Below are 23365 nucleotides of genomic sequence, written 5' to 3'. Positions count from 1 at the left end.
CATCTAGTTCCCCGAACAGGGATTGAACCCGGACCCCCTGCATTGGGAGCGCAGAGTCTTACCCACTGGACCAGCAAGGAAGTCCCTGAACCAATTCTTAACCAGTTCTTCTAGTTATGATTTTCACTGAGTTAACACAATATATATTAACAAAAGAAGCAATTAAAACTTAGAGAGTAAGTTTTAACCAATGCTACCTGGCTTGAGTGCCTTTTCCAAGCCTTTGTAATAGGCCCAGTTTTCAGGATTTCTCTCTTGTAATCCTCTGTAAACATCAGCTGCATCTTCCAAACGACATAATTGCAACAGAAGTTCCCCTGATAAAAAACAAATTAAGTATCTTCTGATTGTAACTTTAAGTTTTCCCCAAACTTTCTCTTAAAACCTCTTCAATATTGGGAAGTGGGTAGATTTGGTATCCTCCTGAGTTCTCAATTCCCTTCAACAAGACTATTTACCATGTTACTTTATTGTCCCTCCTTTTTGAAAGTTCATGTGTAGAAATGCCATCCTCTTCACATCCTCAATTTATTCAGGTATTTTTCTAACTCCAGGCTACTCTCTCAAGGTCACTGAACACAGTCACCAAGCCATCATCTACTACTCAAGTATTCCTGACAACGTATGGACAATTTCAAAATCCAAATTAATGCCCCAATCCAATACCCTAACCTTATGATGCCCTAATCAACTAAGAAACGATTGTGCTCTAGCAGCCCATAAGCATGGCCACATTGTCTCTCTTCCCACTACTGATTTTTCTCTCTTCCAACTACCAAATATGCATCTTGCTTTAAACTTAACTATTTTGACTTTCTTCTTCTTGTCTCACTAATCCAACCCTCCAACCCTAGAGGAAAACCGTTCCCTTTTCTTCACGCCTTTCAGCAACCTGTAGGCTCACTGCTTGTCTTCTCTGGGTTGCATGACCAATCTCATCGCTGAATGACATCAGCAGCCCCAAATATGAAAACTAATCTCAAAACCTAGGCTCCCTCATTTACCAATCTTAAGGCCTGGATAACCCCGACTGCTTGCTTGCTGTACACCTTCGCATAAAAGAAGTCAGCAGATGAATGGACTGAGGCACCGGTTTCACTAGAAATATATGAGCTCCAAACTCACACAAGCCTCAAACGCTACTCGGGAATCCTTTTCCCTACCTTAATGGGCTCCCATTCACCAAACGTATTATTTTCAAACCAGGACTTCACCCTTGCACCCTTTCTATTATCAGATAATAAAAATGAACACTTACTGAGAGTGAAAGTGACTTTTAAATGTTTCACTTGCATTACTTAATTCAATTCTCAAAGCTCTATGAGATAGGTTACTATTATTTGTGTCATTGTAAAGCAGAGAACATAAGTAAACTTGTCAAGGGTCTTTCAGATAGTTAACTGTTAAGAGTCAGGATCTGAACCCAAGCAATTTGGCTAAATGAGCCCATATTCTTAATGTTTATACCCTCAGTGGTTCTCAACCAGGTGCATTTTTGCCATCCATGAGACATTTAGCAAGATCTGGAGACATTTTTGGTGTCACAGTTAGGGGAGCAGGTGCTATGGTATCCGATAGGTAGAAGCTACCAATGCTGCTAAACATTACACAACATACAGGAAACTTCCACCTCCAACACCTTGGTCCCAAAATGTCAACAGCGCCAAAGTTAACAGTCAGCTCTACACTAACCAAAAGCCTACTTCACTAAAAACATAAATAATATTCTGCAACTTTTCTCCCCTACGCTACACCCATCCACATTTCCTTCCCGTAATCTTTACCCACCTTTCCCTTGTAGAAGAAACTGATGGTATAAGAATTAACAATGAAACTTTCTGCCTAACTATGCCCACTCACCCACGCCAGGAAATTCCTAAATTATCCTGACTACCCACCACTAACATCAATGCCTTTTATTACTGGAATATCCGACAATTGATGACTCTACTCTTAGTTCCCTTCTATTCTCTTTATATACCCCGTCCCCAATACCTGATTCACTGGAAATATCAAAACATATTATGTGGAACGAACTGATGGCTCTGTTTCCTATTTCACTGAGAAAACGGAAGCAACTAGAAGGGAACTCCCAAATACCCACTACATTGACACATCTGCTTGCCCATACACTCTACCATCTCTCATTACTGGGGATGAACTATTCATTCTGCTATCCAAGCCCAACCTTTCAACTTACCCACTAGATCACACACCCTCTACTGTACTGCATACTCTGTCTCATTATCCAGTGAGCATAAGCAAATGCTGTACAAATCTTCTTTTGATCCTATAACCCATTCCATCCACCACTACCCTATAGGTGTTTCCTATACAGCAAAACTATTTGTATGCATCATTTATGCATGCTATCTTCAATTCCTCTACTTAAATCTCATTTAAATCTACTTGATCTGTTTGGGCTTTTACTACCCTCCTTCCAAATGTTCAGAATGTTTTTTTGTTAAGGTCATCAGTAACTTCCAAACTGCTAAATCCATGGGTCAATTCTGAGTCCTCAGCTTGAGCTGTCATTCTTCCTCACTAAGAAAGTTATAAAAATAATAAAACAAAACAATGTACTTAAGAGTATTTTGAACAATGTCACATATTTCCGTAAAGAAACTGAGGCTCAAGTCTTGCCCCTCATCATTTAGCTGGTTAGTAGCCAATGAAGGAATTCAAACTAGTTTTCTCAACCTCGTGATCTTTCCAGTAAGTCAGAAACCTCCTCCTTTATAACTAACAGACTGCTAAGGGATGATCAACTCAAGTGTGAGAGGGCTGTCTTGGGTCTACAGCTCACAAATGAGCTCCAGACGCCTTAGACTTATTCTTTTCTTGCCAGCAGCATTATCCTCTGCTGAAAAGTTCATCAAGCAAATGGTGGCTATACCCACTCCGCACACAGATACCACACTTTCTAGTGTTCAACTTCAAGGGAAGCCAAAGAAATCTGAAACCAACGAACTTCAGTCGCCTGGTGTCACAAAGGTTAAGGAATATTTCAGATGGCAATTCTTAGGAAGTACTCATATTCTCAATTACTTGTTATTTTTCTTTCACTTTCCATAATCAGTTCCTCAACTTTTAAAACTACAAAGACTCCTTCTCAACCCTCTAATAAACGGCAGAACTGGAGATCTTTATTTAAGGATCTACCCATCCTCCTACCCTAATCCACACATATAAACCCGAATCTCTGGTTTCAATTCATGTTCTATGTTCAGAGAGACATTCAGATAAACCATAAAGAACCCTAGGAATGTCCCATAAGCACTTTAGTAAAGACTGATTTATCAATATATATTACTGACAATAAAGAAATGTGTTGTACACATCCAGTTTTGCCAATAAGCAGTTTCTAAGAAAATCCTCTGTCTCATAAAATTGAGCAATTGCCTCCAGTGTCTTAATCAAACTCTACAGTATTTTCAGATCAAAGATACTTAAAGAGAAAATATTGCACTGAGTCACTTCATTCAATGATTTATTGTTCACAATTTTTTCCCCTATAACAATATCCATTGTTTGAATGTGTATTTTCCCACATTACAAATTATTCAAAGTGCATGAGTAAGAAATAGATTTTGACATCAAATCAAGAAGTTGTGTTATATGCAACTATCAGTAGCAACTAGATTTTTCAGTTTTGCTCTTTGTCATAATTAAATACCAGAATAAATTACACTCTTTAAAAAAAATACCTTTGGTTTCTTCTACAGCAAGTTTATCACAAATCTGCTTTTCATAGGTACAAAGATGTTCCAGAGCTTCTCTATAGAGACCTGCTTCCCGAAGAACTTGATTCTGATATAAAAGGAGTTCACTATATTCATAATCCACTTTATCAGGGGATGTCTATATATGGATATAAGGAATACTAACAGTAAGAATTTTGTTTTCATATTAGAAAATTGTTCACACACTCAAATACATATAAAAAGTCAAAGGATAATATATGATGAACAAAATTCATTTTTTAAAATTCCTAAATATCTTTCTAGGGAGCAACTAAGTAAATAATGTCAATATTAACTTATAACCCACTGAATAAAATAATCCATTAAGTCCTTACATATAATAAATAAATAGGGGAGAAAGGAAAGCTCTTACTTAAGAATAGAATGTCAAATAAATCTAGAAGGAATAAGACAGAAAAATCACCATTTTGAAACTATCATAGGAACAGTTGACTCAGGCAAGAATCATAATCAATGAATGCTAAAACTAGTGGTGAAAGTTTGATGAGGAACAAGACTATTCATAAAGTCTCAAATTGTTTATTAAATACAAAGAGAAAAAAATAACAAGTTTATAGTGAAGAAACCTGGCAGACACCACCTTAACCAAATAATCAAATGGAACAGACACCATGTGACTCGATGTGGTGAACTAAGAAGGGCTTGAAATCACTTCTGTAGTTTCCTGCCCAAAATGCATAACAATATCTAATAATGAGGAAACATCAAATAAATCCAAATTGATGGACGTTCTACGAAAGCACTGCCATGACTCTTCAAAACTACCAATGTCATGAAATACAGAGAAAGCCTTTGAAACTTCCAGATTAAAAGAGAATGAAGAGAAATGACAACTAAACGTAAGTTATGATTCTAAACTGGATCCTGAAATGGAAAAAAAAGTCCTAAAAAGGATATAAACAGGTCGATTAGTAAATTTTGAATATGCATTGTGGATTAGATAATAACAGTCTATCAACGTTAAATTTCCTAATTTTTTGATAATCTATACAGCAGTATGTATACATTTGACAACTATAAAGTTATTCTTAGGAAATACCACACTGAAGCACGTAGGAGTAAAAGAGCATGGTATCTACAATTACTCTCAAATGTTTCAGGAAAAAAATTAAATAGCTAAGTAAATATAGAGACTGTAAGTAAATGTATCAAATATTAACAATTAGTTAATGTGAGTGAACTTCTATATGGAGTTCTTTGTACTCTTCTTGCAACTTTTCTGTAAGTTTGAAACTATTTCAAACAAAAAGTTAGTAAGGCTCTATACACTTCTTTTAGCTATATTAAGAATAAGACCTAGTTTACTAGGTATGACTTCTGGTTGTTACCTGTTGTGTTTTCCTAAATTCTTCTAAAATCTTTGCCGCCATTTCATAATCTTCTAATAAATGGTAAGCAATAGCATAACCAATCCACGATGCTCTCTGTGCAGGTCGAAGCTGGAGTAATTGATACCTCGTTTCCTTTAAGAGGGGGAAAAAAACACTTTTTAGTTTTACAATGAAAGTAAATGCTTCTTAGAAAGATGATGTTCATTTACCCCAAAACACTGAGCAATCTGTAACCAAGGATGGAAATCATAACAGAAAATAGTTTCAAACATCCATATTGTGTAGCTTTACAGAAGCAAAAACATATTTCTTAAGAAGCACAATGAAACTTCCAAGATAATCTTGTAATTTTTTAAAAGGTTAAGACCTGGTACCCTTTATTACTTACTCATCTACTTACTCTAAGAAAAGAGGACATGGGGAGGGGGAAGGGTAAGCTGAGACGAAGTGAGAGAGTGGCATGGACATATATACACTACCAAATGTAAAATAGATAGCTAGTGGGAAGCAGCTGCATAGCACAGGGAGATCAGCTCGGTGCTTTGTGACCACCTAGAGGGGTGGGATAGGGAGGTTGGAAGGGAGACTCAAGAGGGAGGAGATATGGGGATATATGTATATGTACAGCTGATTCACTTTGTCATACAGCAGAAGCTAACACACCACTGTAAAGCAATTACACTCCAATAAAGATGTTAAAAAAAACCCCAAAACCTATGGGATGCAGCAAAAGCAGTTCTAAGAGGGAAGTTTACAGCAATACAAGCCTACCTCAAGAAACAAGAAAAATCTCAAATAAACGATCTAACCTTACACCTAAAGGAACTAGAGAAAGAAGAACAAACAAAACCCAAAGTTAGCAGAAGGAAAGAAATGATAAAGATCAGAGCAGAAATAAATGAAATAGAAACAAAGAAAACAATAGCAAAGATCAATAAAATTAAAAGCTAGTTCTTTGAAAAGATAAACAAAATTGATAAACCATTAGCCAGACTCATCAAGAAAAAGAGAGAGAGGACTCAAATCAATAAAATCAGAAATGAAAAAGGAGACGTTACAACAGACACCTCAGAAATACAAAGCATCCTAAGAGACTACTACAAGCAACTCTATGCCAACAAAATGGACAACCTGGAAGAAATGGACAAATTCTTAGAAAGGTATATCCTTCCAAGACTGAACCAGGAAGAAATAGAAAATATGAACAGACCAACCACAAGTAATGAAATTGAAACTGTGATTAAAAGTCTTCCGACAGGGCTTCCCTGGTGGTGCAGTGGTTGAGAGTCCGCCTGCCTATGCAGAGGACACAGGCTCGTGCCCCAGTCCAGGAAGATACCACATGCCGTGGAGCAGCTGGGCGCGTGAGCCATGGCCGCTGAGCCTGCGCATCTGGAGACTGTGCCCCGTAACAGGAGAGGCCACAACAGAGAGAGGCCCGCGTACCGCAAAAAAAAAAAAAAAAAAAATCTTCCAACAAACAAAAGTCCAGGACCAGATGGCTTCACAGGTGAATTCTATCAAACATTTAGAGAAGAGCTAACACCCATCCTTCTCAAACTCTTCCAAAAAATTGCAGAGGAAGGAACACTCCCAAACTCATTCTATGAGGCCACCATCACCCTGATACCAAAACCAGACAAAGATACTACAAAAAAAGAGAATTACAGACTGATGTCACTGATGAATGTAGATGCAAAAATCCTCAACAAAATACTAGCAAACAGAATCCAACACATTAAAGGGACCATACACCATGATCAAGTGAGATTTATCCCAGGGATGCAAGGATTCTTCAATATATGCAAATCAATCAATGTGATACACCACATTAACAAATTGAAGAATAAAAACCATATGATCATCTCAATAGATGCAGAAAAAGCTTCTGACAAGATTCAACACCCATTTATGATAAAAACTCTCCAGAAAGTGGGCATAGAGGGCACCTACCTCAACATAATAAAGGCCATATATGACAAACCCACAGCAAACATCATTCTCAATGGTGAAAAACTGAAAGCATTTCCTCTAAGATCAGGAACAAGACAAGGATGTCCGCTCTCACCACTCTTATTCAACTCAGTTTTGGAAGTCCTAGCCACGGCAATCAGAGAAGAAAAAGAAATAAAAGGAATACAAATTGGAAAAGAAGAAGTAAAGCTGTCACTGTGTGCAGATGACATGATACTATACATAGAGAATCCTAAAGATGCTACCAGAAAACTACTAATCAATGAATTTGGTAAAGTTGCAGGATACAAAATTAATGCACAGAAATCTCTTGCATTCCTATACACTAATGATGATAAATCTGAAAGAGAAATTAAGGAAACACTCCCATTTACCAATGCAACAAAAAGAATAAAATACCTAGGATGAAACCTACCTACATACAAGAGACAAAAGACCTGTATGCAGAAAACTGTAAGACACTGATGAAAGAAATTAAAGATGATACCAACAGATGGAGAGATATACCATGTTCTTGGATTGGAAGAATCAATATTGTGAAATGACTATACTACCCAAAGCAATCTACAGATTCAATGCAATCCCTATCAAATTACCAATGGCTTTTTTTACGGAACTAGAACAAAAAACCTTAAAGTTTATATGGAGACACAAAAGACCCCGAATAGCCAAAGCAGTCTTGAGGGGAAAAAACGGAGCTGGAGAAATCAGACTCCCTGACTTCAGACTATACTACAAAGCTACAGTAATCAAGACAATATGGTACTGGCACAAAAACAGAAAAATAGATCAATGGAACAAGATAGAAAGCCCAGAGATAAACCCATGCACCTATGGTCAACTAATCTATGACAAAGGAGGCAAGGATATGCAATGGAGAAAAGACAGTCTCTTCAATAAATGGTGCTGGGAAAACTGGACAGCTACATGTAAAAGAATGAAATTAGAACACTCCCTAACACCATACACAAAAATAAACTCAAAATGGATTAGACAACTAAATGTAAGACCAGACATTATAAAACTCTTAGAGGAAAACATAGGAAGAACACTCTTTGACATAAATCACAGCAAGATCTTTTTTGATCCACCTCCTAGAGTAATGGAAATAAAAACAAAGAAATGGGACCTAATGAAACTTAAAAGCTTTTGCACAGCAAAGGAAACCATAAACAAGACGAAAGACAACCCTCAGAATGGGAGAAAATATTTGCAAACGAATCAACGGACAAAGGATTAATCTCCAAAATATATTAACAGTTCATGCAGCTCAATATTAAAGAAACAAACAACCCAATCCAAAAATGGGCAGAAGACCTAAATAGACATTTCTCCAAAGACATACAGATGGCCAAGAAGCACATGAAAAGCTGCTCAACATCACTAATTATTAGAGAAATGCAAATCAAAACTACAATGAGGTATCTCCTCACACCGGTTAGAATGGGCATCATCAGAAAATCTACAGACAACAAATGCTGGAGAGGGTGTGGAGAAAAGGGAACCCTCTTGCACTGTTGGTGGGAATGTAAACTGATACAGCCACTATGGAGAACAGTATGGAGGTTTCTTATAAAACTAAAAATAGAATTACCATATGATCCAGCAATCCCACTACTGGGCATATACCCTGAGAAAACCATAATTCAAAAAGACACATGCACCCCAATATTCACTGCAGCACTATTTACAATAGCCAGGTCGTGGAAGCAACCTAAATGCCCATCGACAGATGAATGGATAAAAAAGTTGTGGTACATATATACAATGGAATATTACTCAGCCATGAAAAGGAATGAAATTGAGTCATTTGTTGAGACGTGGATGGATCTAGAGACTGTCATACAGAGTGAAGTAAGTCAGAAAGAGAAAAACAAATATCGTATATTAATGCATGTATGTGGCACCTAGAAAAATGGTACAGATGAACTGGTTTGCAGGGCAGAGGTTGAGACACAGATGTAGAGAACAAATGTATGGACACCAAGGGGGGAAAGCCGCGGGGGGGTAGGGATGGTGGTGTGCTGAATTGGGCAATTGTGATTGACATGTAGACACTGATGTGTATAAAATTGATTACTAATAAGAACCTGCTGTATAAAAAAAAATTAAATTAAATTAAAAAAAAATAGTACAAAGGAAAAAACCCATTTTTTTAATACAGTGACCAACCACTGAGGTAAGATCCATAGAAGACAACTCAACAGGTACTACATGGAAAAATAAAAAAAAAAAAGAGGGACTAAATAAATCTGATTTAATAGACTGATTTAAGCGTTAAAATATAGCTACAGTGGTGATCATTTTGTAATGCAGAAAAATATAGAACACTATGTTGTGCACCAGGAACTAATATAGCATCATAGGGCAATTAAACTTCAAAAACTCCAACCAACCAACCAAACTCAGAGAAAAAGAAATCAGATTTGTGGTTACCAGAGGTGGGAATGGGAGTGCGGTGGGGAGTACGGGGTATTAAATGAAGGTGGTCAAAAGCACACACATCCAATTGTAAGATAAATTAAGTACTAGGGGTGTAATGTACAATATGATTAATATAATTAACACTTCTGTATGATATATGTGGAAACTGTTACAAAAGTAAACCCTAATAGTTCTCAGCACCAGGAACAAATATAATTTTTCCTTCTTTTATTACTTTGTATCTATATAAGATGATGAATGCTTACTAAACAGTGTGGTAACATTTCATGTAAACAAAATCATTATGCTGTACACCTTAAACTTATACAGTGCTGTATGTCAATTATATTTGAATAAAACTGGAAGGAAGGCCCCCCCCCCCCCCGCACACACAATGTAGCTACTAAGACAGAGTATTAGTCTCTATGGAGGTAAAAAGAATAAACAAACAAACAAACAAATAAAAATATATACATAAATGTTAATTTTTCACTGAATTGATTAACTCAATCTTATACAGTAATCCAACTCTGCCTCACAGTAAAATAATTTTTAAATCTGATTAGTCCAGTCATAAACACAATCACTACTGGGAGAAGAGAGCAAGATTCAATTAAAATTTTTTTTTAATGGAAAACTTGTTATCAGAAAGTACTCAAAGAGTTTTAAATATTTAAACAATATTTCTTCCTTAGAATAAAAAAATTCTCTACTTACCCTGTAACCCTCAAGATCTCGCATTTGAATCTGTAGTAAAGAAAGGTCCCTTAAGATTTGAAGATTGTCTTTATCCCATTTTAGCGCATTTCTGTAACACTTAATGGCTTCATCATATTTCTTATCTGACCTCTGGAGAAGGCCATAAACATGCCAACCTAAAGGATTTAGTTAAGGATACAACCTCCAGGTCAAGAAATAAAGTCCAATAATATTCTCTATGAAACTCAGAAAACTACATCTATTTATAAAATTACAAGCTTAAAAAACAGAGAGCATATAAAGACAGAAGGTAGTTTGATACAGTGGGGAAAAAAAGCACAGCTCTTCGAGCCAGAGAAAACAGGTCCAGCCTGGCTTATTAGCTCTGTGACCTTAACAAGTTAATTTAATCTTATGTTTCCTCAATTATAAAATATAAATAGAGAGTCTATACAGCAAAGCACAGCAGTTTGGTGACAAAAATGGAATAACATATAAAGTGTTCACTGGCTTGCACAAAAATAAATGCTCAATAAATATTAAGAATTATCTTTACTTTTAAAAGGAAAAAGAGGGAATGGGTATCCATGACATGTAATTGTTTTAAATCAAGTGTATTTTCTTTTCCTTAGCTAACAAGGTGCTTGGGACAGACCGTTAGTGCAGTATAAAGTTCCTAAAAATCAACCACTTAAATTTAGGGTGCAGGTGGCCAAAATGTACAGTCTCCTATTCAAGGAACTTCAAGTCTAGTAAGGGATACAGATAAGTAAGCAAAATTACAGTAGGTTGTAAAACTGTGCTACAAAGGGGGAAAATATGTAAATAATCTCACTCCCCTAAAACAGGTCTTTTTCACTTTAGATCTTGATTACTGCAAGTCACCCATCCTCCTGCCTTCAGTCTCTCTGCTTTTACTCTCACCTGCCAGAGTAACCTTTTAAAACACACACAATCAAAAGAAAAAAGTCTACTTCCCTTTCCAGAAATGAGTAATGTTTCTCTCTCAGATCAGATTCCAACTTTTCAATCTAACAACTTCTACACTCCTTAACAGAGTCAGTAAATACAGAATTTCTAGGGTGACATGTATAACTGAAAATACATATATAATGTTATAAATTTTATTTGAAAAATAATCTTCATTTTCATAATGCAAATGACAAAGTAAAGGTTGACAAATCTCCTCAGTTGGTTGGAACATGGTTTTAAAAAGCCTGAGATACACTACCCTTCATAATCTGGCACCCATTACCTACCTTCCTATTCCCCGCACCCCCATTTCAGGACTTGATCAACTCTCTTGAGCACTGCAACACCTTTTAACTGCCTTGAATCTTCTTCTTCTAAAAATCTATCCTCAAGGAGTTTAACACTGCTAAAAATTTAAAGAAATTCATGTTCATCAAGAGGAACCCAGTTTTAAATAAAGCATGGCAAGTACATACAGAACACCGCACCAACATTAAAATGATGAAAAGATATCTATAAGATCTTATTAATTAATCCTTTGCTTACTTTTTCAGTTTCTGGTTACTCTCAACTCACTCACTTCTGCTTTACTGGATTAGTGATAATTGTTGAACAAATTATAACATTTTATGTAATACTCAGAAGTGTTAAGCTTCTACCAAGTATCTTCCTTCACTAGACTATAAGATCTTTGACAGCAAAATCCATATCTTTTCTTAGTCTGTATTATTCCAGACTAACACTTGAAAATTTGCTAAGTGTTTCAGCACTTCATTGTGTTAGCCAACAAAATGGGTAAAGAAATATTTGTCAAAAACTATTTAAAAAACAGTAACCCACAATTTTTTCTCGATCTTCCCTCAGACATTTGTACTTGATCCTATTCTCACACTTCCCTTAATAAAATAAAATAAAATAAAATAAAATTCACCTCATACAGTACAGCATTATCAGGGACTATGTTAAGCATTATTAAATCTTTACACCACCACAGTGAAGTGGGTATGAGTATTCTCATTTAACACATAAGGAAACTAAGCCCTAAGATCACAGTTAGAAAGAAGCTGCGCTGAGACTCAAACCAAAGTGAAGCACACTCCAAACCCTGGGCTCTCAATCAGTATACTATACTGCCTTCTAATACTCCTTATTGTATATCCTTCTCTAAATTCATGCTATGATGAAATCTGCAGGGTACCTCTTTTAAAAGGCAAATATCTGCAGGGTAGATATTTTAAAAGGCAAGTCCCATTTATCTGTGACTAGATACAATAGTAGAACATGGTAGGTATATAAACATGTTTCCTGAATGAAGGCAGTTGCTATTACTCAATTGAAGAAAGAACCATCTCCTCTGCAGTTACACAGTAAGAGACATCTAAAACTTCTGACTCCCAAATTGCTGCCTTAGCTCAAGACACCACAATCCAACCCTTAAATATACAAAAAGGATACACACATGACTCTTCAAGTCATTTCTCAAACCTCTACGAACCAATTCATAAGCTTCTTCCTTTTTTCCCAAACAGTTCAATGTTAATCCTTTCATAGCCAGGGTTTCTATTTAAAAAAAAAAGAAAAAGAAGAAAAGGAAGAAAAAAAGAAAAAGAATTTAAAGATAACTAACAACAACAAAAACGGTAACCATAATCTCAAAAACAAATGTTACATTATCCTTAATATTTAAAACTTCAAGGAGATTCCTGGGAAAACGTCCAGGTTTTTACAGAATTAAAATATTTGTTAAATTGACAAATGAAGTAACTACACATTTCTATACTGTAGGCCTCCCTAGATTTTTTTTTTTTAAATAAAAAGATACAAAAATGCATGAATATCTGGTAATCCATATGCTAACAAGATAAAATGATTTTTCTACTGTTCAGGGGAATTCCATGACCTTATTAAATTACTCCTTTAAAGTATGAAAAACTTTATCTTGAAACAGACTATCTCTGTGAACCCAAGTTACATAAAGGTTAAATTCACTGTTCAACTATTTAAATATACACATAAATTACATTTCTGGTTTTCATAAATTTATTTTAAAACGGTTATTTGGGATTACTATTAAATACACAAGTAAAAGAAGATGTCAAACACCTGTCATTCACAATCCACAGATTAAAAAAGAGTTGAGGGCTTCCCTGGTGGCGCAGTGGTTGAGAGTCCGCCTGCTGATGCAGGGGACGTGGGTTCGTGCCCCGGTCCGGGAAGATCCCACATGCCGCGGAGTGGCTGGGCCCGTGAGCCACGGCCACTGGGCATGCGCGTCCGGAGCCTGTGCTCCGCGGCAGGAGAGGCCACAACAGTGAGAGGCCCGCATACCGCAAAATAAAAATAAAAAAAATTTAAAAAAAAAATTAAAAAAAAAAAAGAGTTGAGGAAAATATTAATTTTCAGAAAGGGAAAAACAATATTTCTAATTTCACAATGTATATTCTATGAAACACAAATGAATATAAAATATTCATTATGATTAATTTGTCTTTTAGGACTACAACTTAAAATTTATAGAAAAATTAGGAATAAAAGATAAGGATTAAACACATTATCCTGAGGAAAAGTCAACATTTATAGTAAAACATAGATAAAGAAATGGAAGCAGGCTTCCCTGGTGGCGCAGTGGTTGAGAGTCCACCTGCCGATGCAGGGGACACGGGTTCGTGCCCCGGTCCAGGAAGATCCTGCATGCTGCGGAGCGGCTGGGCCCGTGAGCCATGGCCGCTGAGCCTGCGCGTCCGGAGCCTGTGCTCCACAATGGGAGAGGCCACAACAGTGAGAGGCCCGCGTACCACAAAAAAAATAATAAGAAGAAAAAGAAAGAAATGGAAGCAAAAAAAAAGAAGGAAAAAAATGTGTACAAAATCATCATAAATCATGCATAAATTTAAAGAAAAAGGAAGCAAACAAACAAAATATATTTGGCAAGTAGCCAAATTAGCAAGGTACTGTAGAAAGTAACACTTTGTTGTTAAACAGGTAAAAATCTATTCTTGCAAGAAACAACTTCAAGTGTCTTAATTAATGAAAACCCAGGTTGTCAGTAAGTTTAGAACAAATCATAACTTATGTACTGTTAAAAAGTATTTTCAATTAAATTATGACACTTCATATGCAACCTGATTTCAGATATGTTAAAGTATGAAGGGAAATTGCATTTTAGACACAATGAAAGTTGGTACTCTGCTGTACTGAAACTCTATGGTGATTATACGACTAAGAGTTACATTACCATTATGCATACTTTTGGAATGAATATAAAACAACCTAATATCCAACTGGCTAGCAAAACTATTTTTTAACAAGGAAATGGAGAGAGAAAATTTTAGATACTTTATTCCCACTGCTTTCCATCTTTAAACAATTTTATCACTATAGTGAAAGTACACGAGAGTAAAGATAGCTAACAGGGAACTACTGCTCTCTCCCTCTTCAATACTAAGAGAACATTATCAAATTAATTAACAAAGAGCCATGTTTCCTAACTACAAATCAGACCTGTGAAAGCTTATTTTTCCTTTGCTTCTTTACAAGTTTATCCTACAAACATCTCACTGTCCAATTTTCTACCCTCACACAGGCAAAAGCTATGTAAACTTTCAAAATCAAGTCTTAACCATGACTGTCTTGAAAAACTAATTAAGATACAATGCTAAATAAGAAGGTGCTGGTTCATGAGCAAAGACCCAAATGGATACTTTCTGAATAAGTTTATTGTAAGAAATAAAATTTATCTAGCTCAACCAAAGTTCTCAAGCAAAATTTTCTTGTAACATTTTAAATAAACTTATTTATTAAGCTTAAATTAGCATATTTGTCTTACTAGGTTCTTTTGCCTTTCCTATGGTGCTAATATTCAAAATAGGAATAAATCAGAACTCAAGTAGATTGTGTTATCAGTTTCTCGACAATAAATTCAAAGTATCAGTATTAAACATCTCACAGGAGTCAAGGATAAGAAGGTCCATTCTCTCTGGAAAACAGTCTAGGCAGCTGGGATTAACAGAACCCAAATAAGTGAAACCAGATAAGTAAGCAAAGCCTTACCTACTTATGCTTACAAGCAAGTGTACAGTATTTACACTTACCTCCATGCTCAGCAAATTTGGGGTTAGAGAGGATTTGTTTACAGAATTTCAATCCATTTCTGTACTGTTTATGTTCATAACATCTCTGTCAAAACAAAAGAGAAAAATTTAAGTTTAGCAAGAAATGCAAACAATTTTAAATTCGGTGCTAAATTTTTGATTCTGTTAAATACAACAAAATGATCACGTTATTTCCATATTCTCCTAAATCCCACTAAAACACAGTTAAAAAAAATAAATACAGGGAGTTCTCTGGTGGCTTAGTGGTTAGGATTCGGCACTTTCACTGCCGTGACCTGGGTTCAATCCCTGCTCAGAGAACTGGATACTGCAAGCCACACCGTGCAGCCAAAATTTAAAAAAAAAAAAGAAAAAGGAAAGTTCAAAAACAGAAAGTAAAATCAAGACAAAGGGACAAAATATACATTAGAAAAAATAAGAAAATCATTAGCTTACTCTAAAAGGTCCAACAAGTGTTAATAATGTGAAAACTGAAAAAAAAGGAAAGGTGTAGAAATTATATTTTAAAATAACATTTTCTTTTTGCTGAAGGAAACAAGTCTCTGAAGCCACAAGGGACAAACAAGTGCATGCAAATTAACAAAGGGGAGAAAAGACCCACACTATGGCACACCATAATGAAAATTCAAAGCCTGGAAATAATGGTCCTTAAAAACTTCCAGAGACGGGCTTCTCTGGTGGCGCAGTGGTTAAGAATCCACCTGCCAATGCAGGGGACAAGGGTTCGAGCCCTGGCCCAGGAAGATCCCACATGCTGCAAAGCAACTAAGCCCATGCGCCACTACTGAGCCTGAGCTCTAGAGCCCACGTGCCACAACTACTGTAGCCTGCACGCCTAGAGCCCGTGTTCTGCAACGAGAAGCCACCACAATAAGAAGCCCGTGCAACGCAAAGAAGAGTAGCCCCCGCTCACCGCAACTACAGAAAGCCCATGCGCAGCAACGAAGACCCAACACAGCCAAAAATAAATTAATTAATTTAAAAAAAAAAACTTCCAGAGAGAAAAAAACAAGTCACATAAAAAAGATCTGTAATCAGAATAGCACTGAACTTTTACTCCAAAGTAACAATGGAATATTGCTAAAAGCTATAAAACTACACACAGCCTTCAAAATTCAGAATTCCTTACCTAGCTAAACTGTCAATCAAGTATATATAAGTAAAATGACAGTTTAAAGCTTCTCAGAAAGTTAAAATTTTATCTCTCTGCACTCTTCCTTAGGAAGCTATTAAAAGGAATCAAAACAAACAAAAAAGATAACATGGGACTTAGTAAATAAGTAATCTAATGCAGAAAAAAGAACTAGAGAACAACCACTCCAAAATAAAACAGGATGCCAAAGGCCACCATGGAATAGGTTTCTATCAAAGACAAAAATGGAAATTTTATTTATAAACACCTGACAGAAATACAGGCACATTTGGGGAAAATGAGCAATGGGTCTATAGAAAACCAGGTAACTGAATAAGTAAGATAGGTATTAACTCCAGGAGAAATAAAGGCTTATATAAGAGAGTGTGGTGGTCTTAGTGGTCTTAGCATAATATTTGGCTCAACAATAAAAAATACATGTATAGTTATAAAAATGTAAATATTTAATACCAGTTTATCAAAATATTGTGATATAAGTATAAAGAGAGAAAGACAAGTGAGCAAATGTGTGAATGATGAAGTTCCAAGTCCTCATTTTCCATAAACAGAAGTCAACAAATGTCTAAAAGTCATGTATCAGGAAATACTGTTATAGGGACTTCCCTGGTGGTCCAGTGGCTAAGACTCCATGCTCCCAATGCAGGGGGCCCAAGTTTGATCCCTGGTCAGGAAACTAGATCCCACATGCCACAACTAAAAATTCGCATGCCACAACTAAAGATCCCACGTGCCGCAACTAAAGATCCCGCATGCCGCAACAAAGATCCTGGGTGCCACAACCTAAGACCTGGCACAGCCAAATAAATAAATATTTTTAAAAAGAAGAAAGAAATAATGTTATATTACTAAGCAACAGAAAAGCAAATACCAGAGAAAATGGCTAGAAGGACTGAGGGTGCTTGATTCTGGTGTGGGAAGGTATGGAGGGGATGGGGAGGGGGGCTGAGTTGACAAATTCTTTTTCATCATAAACCTTTTAGTGCTATCTGACTTTTAACTATCACCATGTGCTTTTAGAGCAATAATTATTTTTAAAGCACTGTATTCATTACAGAAAACATCTTAAAGATATGGTACTCTATGACAGATTTCACTGTCATAAGTTTAAACAAATTTTACTCACAATTTTTAAAACAATACATTGAAAATCTGGGAGGGGTAGTTAATGCAAATGATAATAAAATCATAGAAAAATGTGGAGAAACAAAAATGTAAAATTTTACATTCAGCACCATGAAATCAACTGCTTAAGGCTCAATGCTACAGCCAACTACAGAGCTGTCCTATAATCAACTATGTACCCACCATCTCTATTTTGTTTACATCTCAAACCTAATACACCATCCAAAACACAACTGATTTTTCCCCCAGAATCTATTCACCAAGTCTTCACCATCTCAAGAGATGCCCTTCCCTCAACTCACCCTCACTCAGATGATGAAGCAAAAAACCTAATTATCCTCTGTGCTTTCCTTCCCTGACACTTCCATTCTCTAGTAGATCCATCAGTCCTACTTTGTCAGCAATAGCTTCCTCTCAGCCCTTCCCACAATCAACAGGCAAAGTGATCTGGGGGATAGGAGGGAGGGGAGAGCAGAAGCAGTAACGTAACCATATGCAGCCAAAGAAACATCCGACTAAGCAACTAAATTTAGTGTTCCTATTTACTTAGCAGAAAGCCTAAAAATAATTTTTCTTATAATAATTAAAATAACAGTAAAAAGCATTAAAGGAAGCTATGACATAAAGACTAGGCTAATTAAAAGTGACACTCCTAACTTGTCACTGTTTTCCAGGAACTACATACATACAAAGAATAGTTGAAGCACACTATTTTTTTTTAATAGATCATTACTGGAGTATAATTGCTTCACAATACTGTGTTAGTTTCTGTTGTACAACAAAGGGAATCAGCCATATGCATACATATATCCCCACATACCCTCCCTTTTGAGCCTCCCTCCCTCCCACCCTCCCTATCCCTCCTCTCCAGGTCATCGCAGAGCACTGAGCTGATCTCCCTGTGCTATGCTGCTGCTTCCCACTAGCTAACTATTTTACATTCGGTAGTGTATATTTGTTCACGCTACTCTCACTTCGCCCCAGCTTCCCCCTACCACCCAAAGTCATCAAGTCCATTCTCTATGCCTACCTCTTTATTCCTGCCCTGCAGATAGGTTCATCAGTACCTTTTTTTTTTTTTTTTAGATTCCATATATATGTGTTAGCATACAGTATTTGTTTTTCTCCTTCTGGCTTACTTCACTCTGTGCGACAGACTCTAGGTCCATTCACCTCACTACAAATAACTCAATTTCATTCTTTTTATGGCTGAGTAATATTCCATTGTATACACGTGCCACATCTTTATCCATTCATCTGTCAATGGACATTAAGGTTGATTCCACGTCCTGGCTATTGTAAATACTGCTGCAATGAACACTGTGGTACATGTCTATGTTTTTTTGAACATCTTTATTGGAGCATAATTGCTTTACAATGGTATGTTAGTTTCTGCTTTATAACAAAGTGAATCAGCTATACATATACATATGTTCCCGTATCTCTTCCCTCTTGTGTCTCCCTCCCCCCCACCCTCCCTATCCCACCCCTCTAAGTGGTCACAAAGCACCGAGCTGATCTCCCTGTGCTATGCAGCTGCTTCCCATTAGCTATCTATTTTATGTTTGGTAGTGTATATATGTCCATGCCACTCTCTCACTTTGTCCCAGCTTACCCTTCCCCCTCCCCGTATCCTCAAGTCCATTCTCTAGTAGATCTGTGTCTTTATTCCCGTCTTGCCCCTAGGTTCTTCATGACATTTTTTTTTCTTAGATTCCATATATATGTGTTAGCATACAGTATTTGTTTTTCTCTTTATGACTTACTTCACTCTGTATGACAGACTCTAGGTCCATCCACCTCACTACAAATAACTCAATTTCATTTTGTTTTATGGCTGAGTAATATTCCACTGTATATATGTGCCACATCTTCTTTATCCATTCATCTGATGATGGACACTTAGGTTGCTTCCACCTCCTGGCTATTATAAATAGAGCTGCAATGAACATTTTGGTACATGTCTCTTTTTGAATTACGGTTTTCTCAGGGTATATGCCCAGTAGTGGGATTGCTGGGTCATATGGTAGTTCTATTTTTAATTTTTTAAGGAACCTCCATACTGTTCTCCATAGTGGTTCTATCAATTTACATTCCCACCAACAGTGCAAGAGGGTTCCCTTTTCACCACACCCTTTCCAGCATTTATTGTCTCTAGATTTTTTGATAATGGCCATTCTGACTGGTGTGAGGTGATACCTCATTGTAGGTTTGATTTGCACTTCTCTAATAATTAGTGAGTTTGAGCATCTTTTCATGTGCCTCTTGGCCATCTGTATGTCTTTGCCATCTGTATGCCTTCTCTGGTGAAATGTCTACTTAGGTCTTCTGCCCATTTTTTAATTGAACTGTTGTTTTTTTGATATTGAGCTCCATGAGCTGTTTTTGTATTTTGGAGATTAATCCTTTGCCTGTTGTTTCATTTGCAAATACTTTCTCCCATTCTGAGGGTTGCTTTTCGTCTTGTTTATGGTTTCCCTTGTTGTGCAAAAGCTTTTAAGTTTAATTAGGTCCCATCTGTTTATTTTTGTTTTTATTTCCATTACTCTAGGAGGTGGGTCACAAAAGATCTTGCTGTGGTTTAATGTCAAAGAGTGTTTTTCCTGTGTTTTTCCTATGTTTTCCTCTAAGAGTTTTATAGTGTCTGGTCTTACATTTAGCTCTTTAATCCATTTGGAGTTTATTTTTGTGTATGGTGTTAGGTAGTGTTCTAATTTCATTCTTTTACATGTAGCTGTCCAGTTTTCCAAGCACCACTTTTTGAAGAGGCTGTCTTTTCTCCATTGTATGTTCTTGCCTCCTCTGTCATAAATTAGGTGACCATATGTGCGTGGGTTTATCTCTGGGCTTTCTATCCTGTACCACTGATCTATATTTCTGTTTTTGTGCCAGTACCACACTGTCTTGATTACTGTAGCTTTGTAGTATAGTTTGAAGTCGGGGAGCCTGATTCCTCCAGTTCCATTTTTTTTCTCAAGATTGCTTTGGCTATTCGGGATCCTTTGTGTTTCCATACGAATTGCAAAATTTTTTGCTCTAATTCTGTGAAGAATGCCATTGGTAGTTTGATAGGGATTGCACTGAATCTGTAGAGTGCTTTGGTTGGTATAGTCATTTTCATAATATTGATTCTTCCAATCCAAGAACATGGTATATTTCTCCATCTGTTTATGTCATCTTTGACTTCTTTCATCAGTGCTGTATAGTTTTGTAAGTATAAGTCTTTCACCTCCTTAGGTAGGTTTATTCCTAGGTATTTTATTCTTTCTGTTGCTATGGTAAATGGGATTGTTTCCTTAATTTCTCTTTCTGATTTTTCGTTGTTAGTGTATAGGAATGCCAGAGATTTCTGTGCATTAATTTTGTATCCTGCAACCTTACCAAATTCATTGGTTGGTTTTAGGAGTTTTCTGGTGGCATCTTTAGGAATTTCTATGTATAGTATCATGGCATCTGCAAACAGTGATAGTTTTACTTCTTTTTTTCCAATTTGTATTTCTTTTATTTCTTTTTCTTCTCTGATTGCTGTGGCTAGGATTTCCAAAACTATGTTGAATAAGAGTGGTGAGAGTGGACACCCTTGTCTTGTTCCTGATATTAGTGGAAATGCTTTCAGTTTTTCACCATTGAGTATGATGTTTGCCATGAGTTTGTCATATATGGCCTTCATTATGTTGAGGTAGGTTCCCTCTATGCCCACATTCTGGAGTTTTTATCATAAATGGGTGTTGAATTTTGTCAAAAGCTTTTTCTGCATCTACTGAGATGATCATATGGTTTTTATTCCTTAATTTGTTAATATGATGTAAAGACTAGGCTAATTAAAAGTGACACTCCTAACTTGTCACTGTTTTCCAGGAACTACATACATACAAAGAACAGTTTAAGTATCCTGCTCTTTTTTTTTAAAAATAAATTTATTTATTTATTATTTTTGGCTGCATTGGGTCTTTGTTGCTGCACGCAGGCTCTCTCTAGTTGCAGTGAGCAGGGGCTACTCTTTGTTGCGGTGTGCGGGCTTCTCATTGTAGTGGCTTCTCTTGTTGCAGAGCACAGGCACTAGGCACGCAGGCTTCAGTAGTTGTGGCACGCAGGCTTCAGTAGTTGTGGCATGCAGGCTTCAGTAGTTGTGGCACGCAGGCTTCAGTAGTTGTGGCTCGCGGGCTCTAGAGCACAGGCTCAGTAGTTGTGGGGCACAGGCTTAGCTGCTCTGCGGCATGTGGGATCTTCCCAGACCAGGGCTCGAACACATGTCTCCTGCATTGGCAGGCGGATTCTTAACAACTGCACCACCAGGGAAGCCCCCTAAGTACACTATTCTTAAAACCCTCAATTTGCTTTCTAAAAATTTATTTCTGTAAAAACGTAGTAAGGGAACTTCCACTTTTAGCCATGATGGAGTGAGGCTGAACTTGTCCTTCTAACATAAACAACAAAACTGGACAAAATGTATAAAATAACTGTTGCCAGACACTGGACAACAGGCAGTGCAGGATTGTGAACCATGGGTTGAGGGGACATGATACACTTGGTAATGTCACTGTTTTACAGATTATAGCACAGGGAGAAGGATCCGAAGCAGAGCACAACAGTCCACAGAGTTGAAGAAACAAAGATTGAAGGTCAAGGAGGCTGAGGTACTCTGCAAGGCAGAGTACTGCAAGTGATGGAACTATTCAGAGAAAGACATCCAAAAATCTGCATGGGGTCCTTGCGCATCTGTTGCCAGAGATTACAAACCTAGTTAGTGGCAACATTCCTAGTTACTGTTGGCGGGCCTAACAGTCTAGGTCCTCTGAGTCCCAGTTAAGAGCTCTTTCCATCACATACAGAAATTTTATTACATTTTATTAACATAAATATTATTAAAGCCAAGAGTTTTCATCTTTTAACAGATTTTCTAACCAACAAATTCAACTTTTATCTCACCTTTTGTTCCTTTGCTTACTCAGTACTATAATTAAATAGGCAATAAAAATGCCAAAAATAAGGTGACAAAAATGAACACACACAGATTAACCAATTTGATAATTCCCCCAAATAACTGAGTTTACCAAATGAAAATGAAAAACCGAACTCCACTTTCTTTTAATGAGATAATAATACTATAGCACTTAGTTTTTTATTTTATCAAACTTCAGAAAAGTAATTAAGTTTCAGTTCCTAATGATTATGCTCCCAATTAATGAAATTTGGCGGCTGCCCATATTGAAATTATACTCAATGCCACTAAACCAATTATCTTCTGTCAAGGTGACCCATAAAAATAATTGAGAATGGCATACCATTCAGTGTGCATTTAAGGAAACAGACCTCAATCTCTTTTTTCCCTAAAAGCACTACTCCTACAACAGGTCACTCATAACAAATGAGAGTAGTATTCTCACAGTTTAATGGAAAAAGTAACAGCAAACATTCAATTTACTTTACCCCAAAAAATTTCCTTGACACTTCTGCTCTTGCCCAAAGATAAACTCTAGTAGCATACAGGGTTTACAAGAAAAATAGGAAGTAGTGTATCATATTCAACAATTTCTTTCCTCCAAACATAAAAGGCCAGATCTATGTATAATTCAGCTTTAACACAGGTTTATGTCTAATCAAAATGGAATCTTATAAAAGCAGTCTTAAAGTATAACAGAAGATATAATCATAAGGAGTCCTGTTTTGAACCATTCAAAAGGTGTAAATGTACAAAATGAAAAAAATAATTTGCTTGTTTTTAAAACTCCCATGTAACGCTATCACTGAAGTTCATTCTACAGAATCATGGGATAAAGCTACCATGATAAGATTCTTTTTTTTGTTTTGTTT

At 36.6% G+C, this 23365-nt stretch overlaps 1 protein-coding gene across 3 annotated transcripts in view; it reads right to left on the bottom strand.

Annotated features, from left to right (window-relative positions):
- NAA15 (N-alpha-acetyltransferase 15, NatA auxiliary subunit) overlaps window positions 1-23365 on the bottom strand; it is a 76262-nt gene that overhangs the window by 36283 nt on the left and 16614 nt on the right. For all 3 annotated transcript variants that reach the window (XR_004480816.2, XM_033419452.2, XM_004265143.3), the window contains exons 2-7: window positions 15256-15340; window positions 12620-12724; window positions 10211-10368; window positions 5093-5227; window positions 3708-3861; window positions 198-317 (exon numbers count right to left, since the gene is read on the bottom strand). Coding sequence is in view for 2 of the 3 variants with exons in the window: in XM_033419452.2 (XP_033275343.1) it covers window positions 198-317; window positions 3708-3861; window positions 5093-5227; window positions 10211-10368; window positions 12620-12724; window positions 15256-15340 (757 nt within the window). In the remaining variant the exon portion in view is untranslated. The remainder of the gene's footprint in view (window positions 1-197; window positions 318-3707; window positions 3862-5092; window positions 5228-10210; window positions 10369-12619; window positions 12725-15255; window positions 15341-23365) is intronic.

Source organism: Orcinus orca, chromosome 4 (assembly GCF_937001465.1).
Source record: "Orcinus orca chromosome 4, mOrcOrc1.1, whole genome shotgun sequence".
NCBI classification, from domain to species: Eukaryota; Metazoa; Chordata; class Mammalia; order Artiodactyla; family Delphinidae; genus Orcinus; species Orcinus orca.
The sequence above is the reverse complement of the archived record's forward strand: the minus strand, read 5'-3'. Positions and strand labels throughout refer to the sequence as shown.